At 38.9% G+C, this 19,244-nt stretch overlaps 2 protein-coding genes across 3 annotated transcripts; both read right to left on the minus strand.

Annotated features, from left to right (window-relative positions):
- Positions 1–424: 424 nt before the first annotated feature.
- Positions 425–3,611, minus strand: tpbga (trophoblast glycoprotein a). Of its 2 annotated transcripts, XM_017480683.3 has the most exons (3): positions 3,277–3,611; positions 2,868–3,137; positions 425–2,771 (listed from the first exon to the last, which is right to left on the minus strand). In XM_017480683.3, exons 2-3 carry the CDS (start codon positions 3,125–3,127, stop codon positions 1,922–1,924), a joined length of 1,110 nt encoding a protein of 369 aa, XP_017336172.1. In that variant the 5' UTR covers positions 3,128–3,137; positions 3,277–3,611; the 3' UTR covers positions 425–1,921. The 2 variants fall into 2 exon arrangements, with proteins under 2 accessions (XP_017336172.1, XP_017336171.1); XM_017480682.3 differs by having other exon boundaries at positions 2,868–3,610.
- Positions 3,612–8,027: 4,416 nt separating this feature from the next.
- Positions 8,028–16,814, minus strand: tmem222b (transmembrane protein 222b). The gene is made up of 6 exons (XM_017482481.3): positions 16,631–16,814; positions 14,164–14,248; positions 13,705–13,736; positions 13,455–13,551; positions 13,130–13,260; positions 8,028–8,940 (listed from the first exon to the last, which is right to left on the minus strand). Exons 1-6 carry the CDS (start codon positions 16,762–16,764, stop codon positions 8,853–8,855), a joined length of 567 nt encoding a protein of 188 aa, XP_017337970.1. The 5' UTR covers positions 16,765–16,814; the 3' UTR covers positions 8,028–8,852.
- Between the last annotated feature and the right edge of the window lie 2,430 nt (positions 16,815–19,244).

The following is a 19,244-nucleotide window of genomic DNA, read 5'->3' on the forward strand; positions in this document are numbered from 1 at the left end:
AGAGTGCACTCACCAGTTGATTTCAGGCGGGTTGCTATTTGTGGTACTGTCTCCTGCTCAGGACGCTAGGACTGCTGACCGCAGCTGCAGTAGTAGCTCCCTTGGGTCTTCTGAAACTAAGAATTTCAGTGGATTATCAGCCTGTGGCTAGACCCAGATACCTCAGACAGAGATGCATCCTTGTCTCAGCGAAGGGGCAAAAACTCTAGCACACTGAGACACAAGGCTTCCTCACAATAGGGGTCAAGAAGGAAAGCAAGCAAAAGTCCAGTGAAACAGTGAAATTATTTCCTTCGGATATCCCAGCATCCCAGAAAGCTGGGGTCAGAGCGCAACGTTTGTCATGATACAGTGTCCCCAGAGCAGAGACGGGGGAAAAAAAGAGATTGAATAAAGATAAACAAAGTAAAGGGACACTTATTACTTACGTTTTAACATTTTATTAAGAATTCAGATAAAACTTGCTTTGTGGAAGCCATCGATTTTGTTCATTCAATGCATGACATACATAAAGACTCCAAAAAAATTATTTGCATACACCTTCATATGTAGTTATGAACTGCAATTTGACAGCAAGGCATGTACATGTTAAATAAACTGTCAAGTACAGAGCAACATTAAACCGCTTTTTTTGATGACAAAGGCTTTTATGACAATGAGGAGCTTCAAGCACAAATTAATCTTTTAATTCAAAATCAGCAGGTGTTGTACTAGTGAATGTACTATAATGGTTTATGGAGCCAGGTCAGTTTCCAGGGTACTGACTAAGTCTAATCCTACATTTAAATAAAGTTATGTGAACAGAGTGGTTTAGTTCAGACCAAGTAATTATTTCAGTTTTGAAATGTCCTGACTGCGTTTCCACTGGATTATCATTATAATTTATTTATTTTTTTTAAAAAATAAAATAAGTACAAACCCATGACATCCAAGCCCATGCTTTTGGCTTCTAGTACACAAAGAACGAATTCTGCCCCATACATTTTGACACATAAAACATCTGAACCTAAACCATTCCAGATTCATCTGCATCTTATCACTTATAAAAATCCCCCAAGCACAAAAAACTGCTGAAGTTACTAGGAGCTGAGCCAGGCTGTGCCTTCAAACAGCCAACAGGCCCACTACAGTCTTCAGCAAGCCTCTCGCAGGGCTGGTTTTCATCATTCTGACAGAAAAAATGAGAGGAATAAAAACACAGTAAAGTTTCTTCCGAAAAAAAGGAAGGAGAAGAGCACCAGAGATTTCCACAGCTGGTCTCCTTTCTCGAAAGATCCCCCTTTTCATTTCTTTCATTCTGTTTATCTGACACAAAGGAAGTGTGTTTCTCTGTGGCTCTGTGGTAAGCTTAGAGGAGGTTATCCTTGCACTGGAATGCTTTGTAGAGAAAGGCAACCACATTCTTCACAGCTCCCTGTGTGCAGAGGGGCAGAGTGGGCTCCGTATCCTCGCTGATTGTGGCCCAGCTCTTTGATTCAATGAACATCAGGGAAAAATACATCCACAGCATGCAGTAGAAGAGATTTAGTACGACAATTGCTTCCACCCAAAGCAGTAAATGCCTACTAGGTCTAAATGGAATAACAGAATAGTCTTAGACCCACCTAAACCAAGTCACTTGACCCTTTACTCCGGTGATACAAGGGATAATTTGGAAAATGTGGTGGTAATGGACACTGGAACGCATCACTAGTGGTTAATGCACTGAACGGAGATGGACAGGATGATGGATGTATGAAAAAGAATGGGTGTGCAGGTTGCTAGTATTAATGTTGCCTGAAAACCTTTTGTAACAATGTTCATATTTACAAAACATTTAGATTTTGTCAAATTTCTTTAAGTATATAAAATTTGCTAGCAATCAAGTTCAAATAAAGACACTGGGGTGGAAGAACTTGGGTCAAACTAGCAGTAGTCCAAATTACACATCTGCACTCGTGGACAATTGTGACAACCTGGGATCAGAGTCAATCTCATACCGGTAATGATACCCCTCCCACATCTCTCTGCAGGTGTCACGCATTTCATAGATGCGCTTCTTGATACCTTTCCGGTTCAGGTACAGCACAAAGAGGAACATTAGGCCCACAAAACCCAACACTATGCCTAGGAAGACATAGGATGTTTGCAGAGCCAGATTGTTGCTCTCCTCTACGTGATAGCATTCAAGCACCAACTTCCTTGCAAGCAGTAAAGAAACGTTGCGCAATTCAACAGGGAACACACAGACCACATGCTCTGCATCTACAACACGGTCCAGCGAAGTGTTTAGCAAGATGATGAACGGCTCAATTCCACAGGTACATGTGTATGGGTTCTGCCCAAGGTATAACTTTGCTTTCGGAATGCGCTCCAACTCCGTCAAGCCTTCCTTGTTGAAGGTTTTAAGGGCATTATGGCTGAGATCTAGCTCTTCTAAGTGCTCCAAACCCAGCAACGTCTCATTGGTAATGGATACTATGGAGTTGTTGGCCAACTGAAGCCGGCGCAGACTGCTCATACGAAAGAAGATATAAGGGGGTAGGAAGATCAGGCCATTGCTTGACAGGTCCAACCCAAGCAGACTGTCCAAGCTGCTCCAGCGCAGAGCTGTAGCCAAGTTAGTGACCGAGGAGTGGTTATAGAGAGCTCGGCTGAAATTCAGCTCTCTCAGAGTGTGGTTGTGCATTATGAAGGCCTCAGGGTGAATCAACACCAGCTGGTTGCTGCTCAGGTCCAATGATCTGAGGTTACGCAGGCTGGAGAATGTGTGAGACGCCACCTCAGATATTCTACACAGAAAAAGAGGATCGGAATCAATCACTGTGCAATTTAGTCATTTTAGATTAGAAGAAATGGAAATAATCCAGAGGGGGAAAACATTTTACCTGTTGTTGCTGAGTGATAACGTTGTCACATTGTCCAGTCCCTTAAAACACTCTGGACCAATCCGTCTAATGTGGTTGCCCGTGATGAACAAATTCCTTGTGTAGGTAGGAATGCCTGTCGGTATGTCCTGAAGATCCTTAGAAACACACTTCACAGTTTGTGCAGCTTCTGAACATTCACAACCAGCTGGACATAACGCAGAGCGCGTAGCGTGGACGCACAGCAGCGCGAACACGACGCGCAGCGCGAACACGCACATTTCGTAAAGTCTGAAAATGAACCAGGTAAATACCTTCAAACTTTCTCTAAATTCACCTCGACCGAGTAGCTTAAACAGGACGAACAAACATGCTTGTTTTAAACAAACAAACAAACAAAAGATATATATATATATATATCACTCTGTACCAGCTGCGTGAGACGTCCTTTTTGGAAAGTAAGACAAATCCTAAAAAAGTTGTGCGTCCTGGTCTAACGAAATGCAAACACTCTCCAAATAACGTCTGGCGTGGTGTTCCTGAGGAGAACTTGTGAACTTATGAATGATCCCACCGTGCTCTCAGCTCCCTCTGCGTCTTGGAGAAGCCATGTGTAATGAAGTGAGAAGCAGGAGCTGATTATCATGAGAAAGAGAACCATCTGAAATCCTGTGGAACAATGAAATGAAAGCAGGAACGCTGGACACACGCTTGGAGGAGGGGAGGAAGAGGAGGAGGAGGGTGACCTACTCATGTCTGAGAGGAAAGTCCAACAACTAAATACAAGTTTATATATATATATATATATATATATATATATATATATATATATATATATATATATATATATATATATATATATACACCCCACAAAAAATAATCCCTGTACTCTTAATTTCTCGCGCTGTTCAGTACTCAGATCAGTAGCATGTTTTCAAAACACTCTGCTCTTCCTCCTCAGGATGCTGCTAAAGCCTGGACTGGACTAACAACACATTTTTTAAAAATATCTCTAGAGTACAGTGAGCATCGATTAGAAATATTTTTCACTTGTAGAAAGATATTCACAAATGTACTGAAATAAGCAGAATTATTGGCACCTGATGGATCTGTATTCCTAATAAACTACAAGTAATCACAAAGAACTATTCTCTTCTACTCTTTCCTTCTCTCGCTCTTCTCTTCTCTAGAGCTTCTTCTCCAGAAGAAATTCTCTGTATAATGTTTGCTGTGAGACTCTCTATTGTCCTGGAATCAACTCTAACTTGTGATTTTATTTTTAAGACTGCATTTTTGGACATCAGCACAATTTAATTTCCACTTTAACTCATCTTTGTGCTACAAAATACAATCTTGCTCATATATCTGCCAGAAACCACTGTCCTGGGATTGATCCTGAGCTTGGAGTACTGTCTGTATGGAGTTTCGTGTGTTCTCCTAGTGTTTACGTGGGTTTCCGCCAGGCTCTCTGGGTTTCTTCCCACTGTCCAAAAAAACATACAGGTAGGCAATTTGGCGGTGCTAAATTTCCCCTAGGTCAGAATGTGTGCAGATTGGATGCCTTTTCTCCCTGTATTTGGGTCCATCCATCTTGCCTTAAACCTGATCAGCTTTGATGAAAACCATCTCCACAGCATGGATGGTGTTTGCATGGATGGTGTTCTCAGGGTGATGAGCAGCATTGAGTTTCCAACAAATGTAGTGATGCGTGCCAACTTTTTTTTTGCTACTCCTTTTCTTTCTTATGCATTATATTAAAAGAGGGAAGCAATGTCTTCATGTCTCTCTACAGATGTTCTACAGGCAGCTCTAGGAAGAGTCTTGCTTGTTCCAAACTTCTTGTACCCACACCCACACACCAGTCACTCTGTCCAATCAATTGTAAGAAAAATGTCTTATTGATGTGAGAGGGTCAGAGAAGAATGGGTAAACTTGTTTAAGCTTACAGTAATGCTAGAGTAACATAAATAACCACTCTTCACAACTGTGGTGAGCAGAAAAGCATCTCAGAGCGCACATCACAAATCTTGAGGTGGATGAGCTACAACAGCAGAAGACCACATCGGGTTCCACTCCTGTCAGTCAAGAACAGGACTCTGAGGGTGCACATTCCCTGGACAGTTTGAAGATTAGAAAAAGATCTCTAGATATTATTTATTTTATTTTTTGAAAGATCAGACTATGTTTATCATCCATTCTCACCATCTTTGTGTCGGAGTGAAAGAGGGTGGGGTAATTTGATTTACCTCATGATCATTGGGTCTTGATAACAAGATAACATGACTTTTGTATCCAGGGTAACTGATAAAACCACATACAGACTGATCTAAACCAAAGCCCAGTTAAAATGGCATTACTTTGCCTTAAAAGAAATGACACAATGGGTCTCTTGTCAGCTTTGGCTGGAACCAGCAGGGGCCACTCTCCTCACACACTCAAGGAGATTCAAGATCTGTAGCAGGAATGTGTGAATGTGTGACTACCCCTGGCTACCTGCTGTTTCAAAGAACAAGCAAGTGTGAAAGATAGGATAATCAGTGAAGGCAAAGGGGGTGAGAGGAGGAAAGGGGCCGTGGAATTTTTCCTGTTTGATTCCAAACAATGGCAGGTTTTTATGCAGACACAGGAACTATAGTGATGGATCTGGTGTCCTGATCATGGTTTAGAATTACATCAGGGTTTGTCTGGTGTTTGAAACCAAATGCAAAGTTAATATGTACAATGGAGAAAAGCAAACAACAAGGCTTGACATAATAGTTAGAATAAACTCTACATAATACAAAGCACACTTAACATATGTGATTGGTCCTAATACATGAATCATGTGGGTTCATTCAGATGTTCATGAAGTTTACACACAATTTAATCCATTACATGACGACACGCTGGATGTCATCAAAGTGGAACACATGCAACATTAGGGATCAGCACTACAAATATCACTTGTGTGCATTTTTTTAAAAATTAAAACAAGTTTATGATTAAAACATTTTATGTTTCTCCTTTTCATGAAGAGAAGAGTTGTGCTTTTACTATGAATGCTGAGGTCGACTAGGTGGCGTGCAATCTGACAGGTTTTAGTTCCACCTTGGTCATTTAAGGGAAAGGAAATCTGTTTTAAATACAAATCAGCCCGGCTCAATTTGTTCACCTATAGTGGTGAGATGAGGCAGAATACACTACTATTGTTCAAGCCTTTCCTGACACGCACTACCATCAACACTGCTGAAGGTCTTACAACACTTCACTGTAGTAAAAAAAATCAAGCCTCTAATATTCTATAGACTGCATGTATGTAATCATTAGTGTATGTTAGAGTATATTAATGTAAATTCATTTTTGTTGCCTCATGGCTTGTGCATTTTGGCTTGTTGGTTGACTACATCATTTGTTTATTGGACAAATGACACAAAACTATTTTTGTTTAACAGCTGAATATTCTGGCTTCATGAAACTTACCTCAAACAAATTAAATTGTTTTAATTAATGGCATATTTTTTTCCAGATCAATTAAAAGAAAAAATTATGGAATCATCAACAGAAAAAAAAAACAATCACAATTAGTACTTTATTGCTCCTCCTCAAGCCTGAATTCTTTGAGGCATGGACTTCACTAGTGAAAAACAATATTCTCCATCAAGTTGGTTCCAATTTTCTTGAATAGTGGTTGACAGATCAGCTTTACAGGATGGAGCCTTGTCATGGACCAGTTTTTTTACATTTCCACCATAAATTTTCAATGGGATTGAGATCCTGACTGTTTGCTGGCCATATCGTGGAGCTGATCTGCCTTGCCTGAAGAAAAGCTTTAACACTCTTTGCTCTGTGGCAAGATGCATTATCATCCTGAAAAATGACTTCATCATCACCAAACTTATTTTCTATCGAAGGAATAAGAAAAGTCTCCAAAATTTCAGAGTACCCTTGTGCATTGACTGTTGAGGTCTCCCCTGGTCCTTTACCCGACATGTAACCCTGTATCATAAATGAGTGGAGGAATGTGATTATTTTCGTCAGACAGTCATCTTTATATATTTCATTAAATTGGCACCAGACAAAAGGTCCAGCATCATCTCCTTGACCAGTGCAGATTCGTGATTCAACACTAAAGATCACTTTCACCCAATCATCCACACTCCATAATTGCATCTCTTCAGCCCACTGTAACCTTGTTTTATTCTGTTTAGGTGTTAGTGCTGGTTTTCTTTTGCCTTTTCTAAACGTAAATCCCATTTCACTCAGCTGATTTCGTACAGTTCTGTCACATACATTGACTCCTGTTTCTACCCTTTTTTTTTTTTTAATTTGTTTTATTGGCCATTTTCTGTTTTCAAGGCAAATTGAGTTTTCTATCCTGACACTTTGAAAAAAATTTTTTTTGTACTTATACCAATTTTTAGACACCGCTGACTGGGAACAACCCAGTCTGATTTCCTTCTTGAAGGAGTTTTATAATCCTTTCCATTGTTTCAATTGTCAACTCTTTTGTTGGGGCGATGTTTCCTTTGAAAAAGTCCACGGTAAGGGTCTGTAAGCACTCTCTATTAACTGCAGGATAATTTGCATTTTTAGACTTAGAAATTCAGATTACAAGGTCATGCAATAATTTCCCCTTCAACTTCATCTGGAAAAAAAAACATGCCATTAATTAAAATTATTTAATTTAATTTGTTTGTGGTACATTTCACAAAGTCAGAATGTTCAGCTATTAACCAAAAATTGTTTTGTGTCATATCTGTGATTTTATTAAATTTGCTACAAAGTAAAAAAGCCAGGTGAGAATCCTTTAAGTGTGGTGATTATATAATTTTTTTGCTAGGGATAGTAATAGTAATGCTTGTGTTGTATAAAGCCAAAATTCAACATTATTTACATAGTGCTTTTAACAACGGACATTGTCACAAAGCAGCTTTACAGAAATCCATATACAGATTTAGGTTTAGATCCCCAATGACCAAGCCAGCAAGAGTGGCAAAGGAAAATAAACTTCAGAAGAACTGAAGCAGCCTTCTGAGGACATTTTCTCCAAAATAAAAATCATAACTTTAACATTAATCAATCAATTTAATCTTGAGGTCAGGGTCACAGTAAATCTAGAGCCTAACCCGGGAACTCTGGGCATAAGGTGGGAATACATCCTGATTGGAATGCCAGGCTATAGCACGGCACCACACGCACACATTCACATTGAGGGGTAATTTATTACAGCCAATCCACCTACTGGCATGTTTTGGGAGGTGAAGGAAACCAGAGAAGCCAGAGGAAACCAACATGAACACAGGGAATAAATACAGACGGTAACTCAAGCTCAGTATCTAACCAGGCACCCTGGAGCAGTGATGCAGTAATTCTGCCCACTACAGTACAGTGCTGTCCAATATTTACATAAAATGTACCTCAAAAACACAATAAATCTTATGTTTACCTGGCAGTACAATAATTGAGTGCAAAAGGCATATCTGTATATAAAATGACTTCAATACTAAGGCCCTTGAAAACATGCTGTTCTGCAGCACAATAAAGAGAATCGGTAGAAATAAACTACACAGACAATAAGACCCATAATCAGGATACAAAGAATCATGTTATCAAGAAAACTAAATGTAGGTAGATCAAGTTTCAGAGCATATGGTGATTCTGTGAAGATATAAAATTAGTTGCATTAATTGTCTAAACTGGGGTTATGATTGTGGGACAGAATAATAATAATAAACAATAAATCAGCACCACTAATTGCACACCTTGGAAGACAAGCATTTGAGTATATAAATTCTTACATTACAATGAGACAAGAGACCCATAATGGGTTTTCTCTCTCAATCATGTGAAAAACAGGATTAGAATTAGGTTTCAGACGTGAAGGCGCCTAGTCTGCACGTGGACGAGTTTGTTGTCCCCTGTAGTCCAGCTGACATTCACTGGAGTCCCACTTTATGGTCCAGACCAGGATCTCCATCAGGATGCAGAAGTCTCTTTGTCCTGCTTTCACTTACTACCGCTGTGTGGTCACCGCAAGTTTATGTACAGAGCCAAGGACACAATGACACTGCATAATATAAGGAAGGGCAGCCAGGTCTTTAGAAATCCAGCCCAGCTGCAGGGGAAGAGAAATAAAGCCAGGTAAACTGGATGATTTTTGTAAATTTTGTGTAGTGAATAAGGGAAAAGGAATGTGTGAAATCAGTAAAAAGGTCAACTCAATTACAAAATAAAAGCTGGTTGTTAAGGAAGATCACATATTAATGAACAAGATCAATACACAATGATTTCATGGTGAATTTTTCCTTTAAGACTCTCTCTTGTGATTTGTATTTACTCCGTAGCATTGAGCTCCTGTATCCTGAGCTCTCATTATTCATATTCTGGTGGACCTTACTGTAGCTGAGCTTCCTAATGCGACTTGTCTTTGTCTTTTAACAGGGTGTCTGCAGGTATCAAGCTGACATGTCATTTCGAATGTTTTAGTTCATTTAGGACCAAGTTTGCCATGATGATGCACTGAATATAGAAACTCCCATTCCCAAGAAAAAATAAATAAATAAAAGCTGTTGACAGAAAATAGCCCTCAGGGAAGCCTTAACAGCTGCTAGCCTTTGTTGCAGCAAGCTGCTCGAACACCATGTCCTAAAAGCAAGCACACCATGTGAGGAAAAAGACTCTGTTGTACTGCTGCACCTTTAAAAAAAAATGTTATGAAAGGCGTCATAATCGTTTGAAAACATAACGTGTTTGATATGTAACCAAATTATACCACAGCGCCGTTTCTCAATTCTGATTGGTCAGAAGATTATTGGCCTTCAGCCTTCACCACTGACTGAGCCACCATGTCCCTTACTTCTTTACATAAAAAACAGCTTTTTACTAGTGCACTATAACAAACTAATTAATAATAGAATTCATGTTTGCGACCTTAGAGAACATTTAGTGCGTTTGTTTTTTCAGTTAATCTAGATTTCCTTCTATTTCTATCCATGTCTATCTAAGTTGAAATGGTGAACATCTAGCACCTGACACTGTATGTGCAAAGAGTAAGGAGACTAAGAGCAAGGGAATCTGTCCGTAAATCCACACTGAAAACAAATCCAGAGCATTGTGACTTTTTAGTAAAATGACAGTGCTATTATAAAGAAAATAATTAAATGAATAGCCATGTACAGGTTGTAAAAAACAACAATTAGGATTATTTACACATTATTAAACCTGTAGTGTATTTGCGTTATTCATTAAAAAAAAAAATCGTTTTATCAGACTACTTGCCATAATGTTCCTTTATGCGACTCTCCATTATTATTATTCTCCATCTGTTACTATTATGTAATAACTTGTCCATAATACAATAAGCTACTTAAATTTGCATCTCATTATATTTTGGGTCTTTGCAAGGAACGCCTCATACAACGCCAATGCATTTCATTGTAGAATACTGTTAGCAAGCTATGGTACAGTATATATACAATAAACTGTTCTAGTAAGGTATATTTTTGTTCTTTTCATTCATTTTCTTCCATTAAGGTAATTCCACCTTCTATTATGCCACTTTGTTCATTCAGACAGCAGCTGGCTCCTGCACCTGCTGTATGCTTGTTGATATTGCATTTAAAGGCTGCCGAATTTTAGTGTCAATACAGCACATTTACTATAAGGCAGTAAGCATATCCAACAAGTAGAAGCATCATTAAACAGGCAAATCTTTCTACTACACATCGCCAAGATGAATGATTAAAAAGGAAGGCAAAACAAACCAAATGTAAAAGAAAAATACTACAAGGTACAGAACTACGATTTGTAAATCCTCTAAATCTTAAAGAAATATTAATGCCAGCTAACAAGTAACAATGTCAGGTCCACAGCCTGGTCGACTTAGCTAGTGTACCATCAAGGAGTAAACTAAAATTTGTTGCATTGTCAAGGATAATATTTTCCTAATACTTTGTGCAAGCCCGTTGTTGTTTGCAACAAAGTCCTGCTATACCATGAAGGCAACATTTACCTATTTGCAGCCATTCTGCGTTCTGTAATCTTCTCAGGATCTAAATGTGCTTCGGTCAACAGATGATTGTTTACTTGTAATTGTCAGCTAATAAAAAGTCCATAAAAAGTTCCAAAAGTGTGTTTAACAGTTGAAAATTCACCAGGACCTGGATCCATGCTGCATCGTGAGCAGGATGGTGAGAGAAGCCAAGTTAGATATTAAACCATCTGTGGAAATTAACCCCACTATTTCCATTTGCCGTAGAAGCAAATTACAACCATAAACTTCTGAATGGTTCAAGCGGAGTTTATCAGAACACAGTCTGAACCACACACCAGCTAATGTGCAAACAAATCAGTAAGCAACTTAGTTTTCGAGTTGATCAATCACTGGCTTGGAACTGAGGGAAAACTGCTTCATACTTGCATCAGTTTTTGGGGGACTGCAATGGAGATTATTTGAAGAGAGTGAAACAAAAACATTTACAGATACAACTAAACACCTAGTGATAAGTGGGAGTGACAACTGAAAATTCCTTTGAATGTGCGCATCCAATTTCCTTATAACATCCTTCAAGTAAAAATAAATATACCCACAGGCCACTTTAATAGGAATGCCTGTAGCCCTGCTCATTCATGCAATAATTCAATCAGCCAGTCATGTGGCAGCAGCACAATGCATAAAATCAAGAGCTTCAGTTCCCATCAGAATGAGGGAACAATTCATATGTTTATGCTGTGGTTTCTGATTGGTCTAGTTTCTCCTGACGTGCTAGATGAGCTCTGACTGCCGCTCTCTATATACAGTAATACTACGTCTTTGGAACAAAGTCATCTTTTTTTTTTTTTGTACAGTATTAAAGGTGCAGTAGGCAGCCAGTATCTGATTATGCTACGCTATGATGGCTAGGACTACAACTACTACAAACAGTTTTGCACTCGGGTGCGAACAGCGAACAGTGGAGAAGCTCATGTAAAAAATGTAATGAATCTTCCTGGATACACAACTGCACTATTTGACCATGTAGTCTTAGCACATTTATAGAAGGGATTTACTTATTTATAATCGCACTATCCGGTGTAACCCAGATGAGGATGGTTCCCTTTTGAGTCTGGTTCCTCTCAAGGATTCTTCCTCATAGCGTCTCAGGGAGTTTTTCCTCACCACCGTCACCTCTGTCTTGCTCATTAGAGATAAATTCATACATTTAAAATCTATATCCTGATTTATATATTTCTGTAAAACTGCTTTGGGACAACGTCCATTGTTAAAAGCGTTATTCAAATAAAACTGAATTGAACTGTTGTGTTTGGATGGGCTGTTCATTTTACAGACACTTCTCTACAGGCCACCGTAGACCCTGGAGCTTTGTGAACATGAGCGGGAATAGGGGAGGGCTCAAGAAATGTATAACCCACCTACTTGACGGCTAGAGAGCTAATCGTGGGAAAAACTAATAGAGTACTCTTACCTAATGCATGTTTAACAACAAATATTTTAGATGAAGATAGAAAACAGAATGTAGTTCTGTGCCATGGATTGATGAAATGAATGCTTTCGAGGCTTGGTCCACAGCCTGATCAATGTTTATAGTGAGTTTAACATGTGTGAGGTATGAAAGCCTTTGTAATCTAAAGAGAATGTAGTCTTCATGTCAGTTGTTCAGCTAATTTAGCTCTTTGGACCATGTGGGTGTTTTGCATGCGATTCATTCTTCTCTCACAAACTAACTGTTCTTTCAACACTGGTGCTTTCTGTGCAAGGAGACACCAAATAATCATCTCCATCTTTCACTTGGCTACATCACTCTCTCCTCTCCACTAACAGCTGGTGTGTGGTGGGCGTTTTGGCACACAATGGCTGCCGCCGTATCATCCAGGTGGATGTTACACACTAGTGGTGGTTTAGGAGATCCCCCCCATACTATGTAAAGCGCTTTGAGTGTCTAGAAAAACGCTATATATATATATATATATATATATATATATATATATATATATATATATATATATATATATATATATATATGTAACTGTAAACAAAATTCCCTAACCCTTTATTCTGACAGCATGGAAGTACAATGTGTGGTTTTTGAAATAAAATGCAAGCGGCCATAAAGTCAGAATATAGGCTAAAGAGATATGAGGCATAAGATGTATAGAGAATTGACCACCACCAACACATAATCCATGGGTGTAATTCCCTTACAGGATACTAACAGAAAAGCATGACATGGCTTTACCTTAGGAAACATTTAAAATATTAAATACATCAAAATTTTAATAACAGAGCTCTCCATTATTGCACTCACCTGACATGTTTGCCATTAATGAGGGCGAGCAAACAGAGGTTCACCATGTTCCACGAGGTGCTATTGTCATAGTGCATTAGGTTCAGTGCCATGGCAACATGTGAGTGACAATTATCACAGCAAAGGTTGTGCTGAAGAAAGAATGAAATAAAAAAGTACATTCAGGTAATTTACTATAGCTAATAGGAATTTTTATGTGTGCAGTCAAAGCAGTTACCAAAACAATTGAAGAAATTAGAGGTAGACGCACAGTAAAACACACACACACACACACACACACACACACACACACACACACACACACACACACACAAATACACTTTACCATTCTGTGTTTGTACTCCTCTGAGGCATCATGAACTGCTGTGTCCCAAGCATTAGAGCCACTGGCGTATACTTTGCTGACATCCAGCATCCAGTACCTGAACGGGAAATCTGTATAACTGAATAGTGTACTGAAGAACCCTTTTTTATAGAATGTATTAAGTCATGCCTTTCCTTAAAGGATTTACTCAGAGATTATTATGTAAAACTAAAAAGGTGCCCTCAGGTTTATTTCAATTGAATTAACTCACTTTGTTGGTCTTCCAAACGCCATGTTGTCTTCCTGCAACACAAAAGTTAGTCCAGTAGAATTATTCAGCCATCTATATGTCACAGTCTTATAGTTTTCATTACTTCATCAGTTCACTGCTTCTTTTTTGGGGGGACTGTCCCCAGATTTTCTCCTTAATTTAGTCTAAAACGTGCTTCCTCCGAGACACAAAGCCAGAAAAATGCGTCTTTTAGAGCTCTTGCTGCATCAGGTATGTGTGTCAAACTTGGAGGAAAGCGCTATCCACCTTCTTCTGCATACATGAGCTGACAGTCTCCCATGATTGGCTAGTGTCGCTGTGATTGACAGGAAAGAGAGTATGCCCCTCCCACCTAGCCAATCTTCTCTCTTGGACTCTTGGCCACAGATGTCTATAGCGTTGATGGGCTGCAAATAATATGATAAATACTACAAAATATTATGAGTACTGCAAACTTACCGATACAAAGTAAGGCCCCGCAAAGTCACGGATCACGCCTGCCGATGTGCAGATCCCCATGTGCCCAATGAATGGAAACAGCCATCTGAGACATCAACAAAAAAGGCGGTTTAGTCCCAAAGACTATTCAAGTCATTCAATTTCCCTCAGGATCAATAACATTTCTGTCTATCGCTCTCTCTCTCTACCCAGTTTTGGTTAAAGACCTGTCTTTGGTAGGTGTTACAGAATTTGTCATGTGTCTATGTGTTAGACGAAAAGCAAAATAACATCACCACTTGTATTAGGGGTTCCATAGACTAGTCAACTAATACATTCGCGAGTTGCCACTGTTCACTAGTTGGAATGGGGGGGGGACCACTGAAGCAGATGATATCTGAAACATTTTTCAGATTAGATGAAGCTAACTCCTAAGTGAACTGCACAAGACTTTCAGATGCCACTGAGCTGGACATGGTGGAGAAACCTCACAGACGCAGCTAGACACACTATAGACATTGCATCCTCCATTCAGTGCATTTTAAAAGTTAGCCCATCCTTAAAGTAGTGTAATACATTATTATTTACACCTATTTATTTGCTTTTGTTGTTAACCGTGTAGCTTAAAATAGCACTGAAGCTGTTAACAGTCATAAACGGGCTACAAATTCAGTTAACTAAAGCCAGATGAGGATGGGTTCCCTTTTGAGGCTGGTTCCTCTCAAGGTTTCTTCCTCATGTCATCTCGGCAAGTTTTCCCTCACCACCATCACCTCTGACTTGCTCATTAGGGATAAATTCATACATTTAAAATTTATATCCTGGTTTTATATATGTTTCTGTATAGCAGCTTCGGGACAAAGTCCATTGTTAAAAACGCCATACAAATAAAACTGAATCTAATTACAAACTTCCTTAAAATAAATAGAGAAAACTTCACTGTGTATGGAGAAAAATAAAAATAAATAAATCACACTTAGACCTCTATAAGCCCTATTCGGACAAGATTAAATGTACGTGGGGTCATTTCTTGTTGTATAGGCACTCCTCAGTCATTTTATTTCTGTGAATTAACCACTGTTTTCCACCAAACCCGGCGCTCGTTTGATCAGTTTAGTCCAGATCCACGTTGGAGATTTTCTACACAGATGTCTCTTCACAGTGGAAAAGATGATGTATTGACTGCCGCTACTTGCTGTATTTATTCTCGTAGTGCACGTCTCGGTGATAGCATACACTTCCAAACACATCACTTTCGCAAAACGGATGTTTTAGAAAAGGCCGTATACTTGGTCTGTGAGGTAAAACTTCGACTTGACAAAACATGCTACCTGGGAAAGCACTTTCAGGAGGAGAAAGAAAATAAAAATGACTAAGAAAAGCGAGATCCTGCAGGCGGATTAAAGGAGCCGTTATAACGACAGTTACAGGTTACTTTTCTATAAATAATGACTGGTTGTATCACTGCCACTTCCTTAAATATCTAAACATCAAGTGTAGAAAACACGACCCACTCGGAACTCGCTCCTCCTCTGCTCATTTCAGTGTATTTTTTAAAAAGTATTACAGACGTCCGGCTGATAAACTAACCCCATCCGAACAGGGCTTTAAACAGACTCGCTGTTTTTAACCACTGTGGTGTTTTATACAACATGATCATTGCAGGAAATAACATTTCACGCTCATATTTTTAACGTAAATCAATAATAATCTAGTCTGTAGGAGTCAATTCTCCTCACTGAAACAAAGATTCTCTCTTCCATAGCTGGCCTTCAGCTGTAGCAGTGTGGTGCTGAGGAGTATGAGGATGTTCTAGTGAAATGTGTGGGCTAAGAAGCACATATTTACAACCGAATTAAATACATGCCTAATCGTACTTGTTTACAGTGCTACTTTGTTATTCTTCTGAGATAGAGCCTAAACCGATTGGGTGTCCAATCTTACCTGGAAAGGGCCGGTGTGGCTGCAGGTTTTCATTCCAAGTGAGCAGGAGCCACACCTGATGATACCACCTGTTTAATCAGCTAATCTTGGCTTTCAATAGACAGGTCAGGTATGGTTTTTGCTTGGTTGGAATGAAAACCTGCACCCACACCGCCAGCCCTTTGCTCCAGATAAGACTAAAACAATGTAGATGCTTTCATTTTTCAGAGAAGAAAGCATTTTTTTTTAACCAAAGCATACACATTTCATCCCACATGTGTGTTTATTCTGCACAGCTGTCCTTCTCGGTGTTTGGGTACATATTCTCCTCCAGTGCCTTCCTTTACAAGCACAGCTAGCTTCATGCTTCATGCTACAGTAAACAGCTGTCACTGAAATACAAGAAAATACCCATTTGACCAGGACACCATCACTGGGTGTCGTTTCAGTGGTAGTGTTTCAGCTAGAGAAAGTAAAAGGTACTGAATTAATGCAGAAGAAAGATTCGGCTGTTTCTCTTCCTGAAAGTAAAGTCAAAACAAACCGGTGCACTAGAACAACTCACGATAACACGGGGATTGGTGTCCACACAATACAGTATGGATATCGACTGGTGTTTAGGTCTATCTTCTCAAACGCTATTTGATAATTCTTCACCGACTCTATTTCAGCAACATCCGCCATCACCGTATAAACCATATGGTGTTAAAAAAAAAAATTCAAAAAAAAAAAAAAAAAAAAAAAAAACTCCTCTCCAGCCACTTCCTGCTCCTGGGGCCTGGCGGAGTGATACAGAAACATCATCACTTCCGATCCTGCCACTGCTCTTTAACAATCGAGTTTAACATAAATATAATTTACAGCATATGTTTAGGTATTTATCAGACTGAATTGGGTATTTTATCAGACCTTAACTGCTAATGAATGAGATGAGAAACCGCTCGGAGGAATAGGAACTACTTTTCATTCTGGAATCTTCCTCCGCGCTCTCTCTCTCTCTCTCTCTCTCTCTCTCTCTCTGGGTGTGTGTGTGTGTGTGTCTCTGTCTCTCTCTCTCTCTCTCTCACACACACACACACAAGTGAAATGGATTATACAGTACACTCACCGTCCGCTTTATTAGGAACACCTGTATACGCAAGCATTCATCCAAAAATATACTCAAGTGAAAGTAAAAAGGTGCTTCTTTTAAATGTACCTGAATAAAGTTGGTTGGATGTTCGATATTCGCGGATATGCGGAAATTAAGGGACCGTCTCTAAAGTTACATACGACATTGTTATACACGTTTCTAACTTCAATAGCATTTGAAGGGAATGACTTACAGTCACAAAACCAACTGGAAAGTGTTCATGTAGGTGTCAGGTATAATGCACACCTTTTAGATTTGTGATATTTATCAAAACACGCTATTAAACCATATGTAAATTAGACATGTATTTCATGTATTTTTGTTTTACAACCCCAGTTCCAGAAAAGTTGGGACGCTGTGTAAAATGTAAATAAAAACAGAATGCAATGATTTGCAAATCTCATAAAACCCATATGTTATTCACAATAGAACATAGAAAACATATCAAATGTGATTTATGTGATTTGTGTGTGTGTGTGGGGGGGGGTTCATCAGCCTTTTGTTCCAACTTTTTTTCTTTAGACGTGTTGCGGCCATCATTTCAATCAAATTCTTTTTTTTTCTTTTTCTTAAAATGGTACATTTCCTCAGTTTAAACATTTGATATGTTTTCTATGTTCTACTGTGGATAACATATGGGTTTATGAGATTTGCAAATCGTTGCGTTCTGTTTTCATTTACATTTATTTACATTTTACACAGCGTCCCAACTTTTTTGGAATTGGGGCTGTAAAACAAACACACCATGCATACTGTTTTTTCGGTATTGTTTACTAAATCTGTTGTACTATTTGATTTCATTTCATTACGCTCTAAATGCACACTTTTGCACTTGAATTCACATTCTTTATGTTTGCACTCTTATGAACTTTGTACTTTAGTACAAAGCTCTACCTCAACTCGTTTGTTTACACTTTATCTGTTGTAGTAAACAAGCTTTTCTAAATATATAAGTAGTGTCTTTTCTGTGCGCCCTCTGGTGGTAGGCTCGAATTTATGGCTGCTTTAAATTCTACATACCACTAGAGGTCGCTGTGCTCTCTGTTTTCACTGCTCCAACACAGAGATCAGACTTTTCCACGCATTCTGATGTTTGATGTGAACATTAACTGAAGCCCATGACTTGTATCTGCATGACTCTATGCATTGTGCTGCTGCGACATAATTGGCTGATTAGATAACTACATAAATGAGCAGTTGTACAGGTGTTCCTAAAAGTGGACGATGGGTGTATAATCACCTTTAATTAATCTACTAATATTAGAATATGTTGATGATGAATTTGAATACATTTTGTTTTAAATTCCTGCTATTGGTATGTGATTTATTGATGCATGAATAATGTTTAAGCGTTTAAGGTGTGTACACAAAAATTCTCCAATTTTAATTTAAAAAATCATACAAAGTGTACAATTAACTAATAAAACACTAGTCTAATTAATTAATCAAATTAACTAATTAATCTCTCGTTGGTTTCTCGTTGGCAGATTCCTGTTATTATCTGACAGGAGGGGAACCTGATGTGGTCTACTGCTCTTGTAGCTCATCCACCTCAAGGTTTGACGTGTTGTGCTTTCTGAGATGCTTTTCTGCTCACCACGGATGTAAAGAGTGATTATATGAGTATCCTTCCTGTCATCTCAGACCAGTCTGGTCATTCTCCTCTGATCTCTCTCATCAACAAGGTGTTCCAGCCTGCAGACCTTCTGCTCACAGGAGGTTTTTTGTTTTTCGCACCATTCTACTGTATGTAAACTCTACAGACTGGTGTGTGTGAAAATCCCAGGAGATCAGTTTCAGTTTCTGAAAAACTCAAACCAGCCCATCTGATACCAACATCCATGCCACGGTTAAAGTCACACTTTAGAGATCACACTTTTTCTTCATGCTGATGTTCGAAGTGAACAGTAACTGAAGCACTTGACCTGTATCTGCATGATTTTCTGTACTGTGCTGCTGCCATGTGATTTTACGGATTAGATAACTGCATAAATGCGCAAGTGTACAGGTGTTTGTGTCGTTTGTATTCTAACTGTTACCCAATATT

This window comes from Ictalurus punctatus, chromosome 12 (assembly GCF_001660625.3).
Source record: "Ictalurus punctatus breed USDA103 chromosome 12, Coco_2.0, whole genome shotgun sequence".
Lineage (NCBI taxonomy): Eukaryota > Metazoa > Chordata > Actinopteri > Siluriformes > Ictaluridae > Ictalurus > Ictalurus punctatus.

Coding starts and splice junctions, on each gene's coding strand:
- tpbga (XM_017480683.3), bottom strand. CDS start 3,127: ATGTGCGTGTTCGCGCTGCGCGTCGTGTTCGCGCTGCTGTGCGTCCAC. Junction 2,772..2,867: donor TTATCACTCAGCAACAACAG/GTAAAATGTTTT, acceptor TTTTCTGTGTAG/AATATCTGAGGTGGCGTCTC.
- tmem222b (XM_017482481.3), bottom strand. CDS start 16,764: ATGGTTTATACGGTGATGGCGGATGTTGCTGAAATAGAGTCGGTGAAG. Junction 14,249..16,630: donor ACACCAATCCCCGTGTTATC/GTGAGTTGTTCT, acceptor TTGATGTCTCAG/ATGGCTGTTTCCATTCATTG. Junction 13,737..14,163: donor CGGGGCCTTACTTTGTATCG/GTAAGTTTGCAG, acceptor TTTGTGTTGCAG/GAAGACAACATGGCGTTTGG.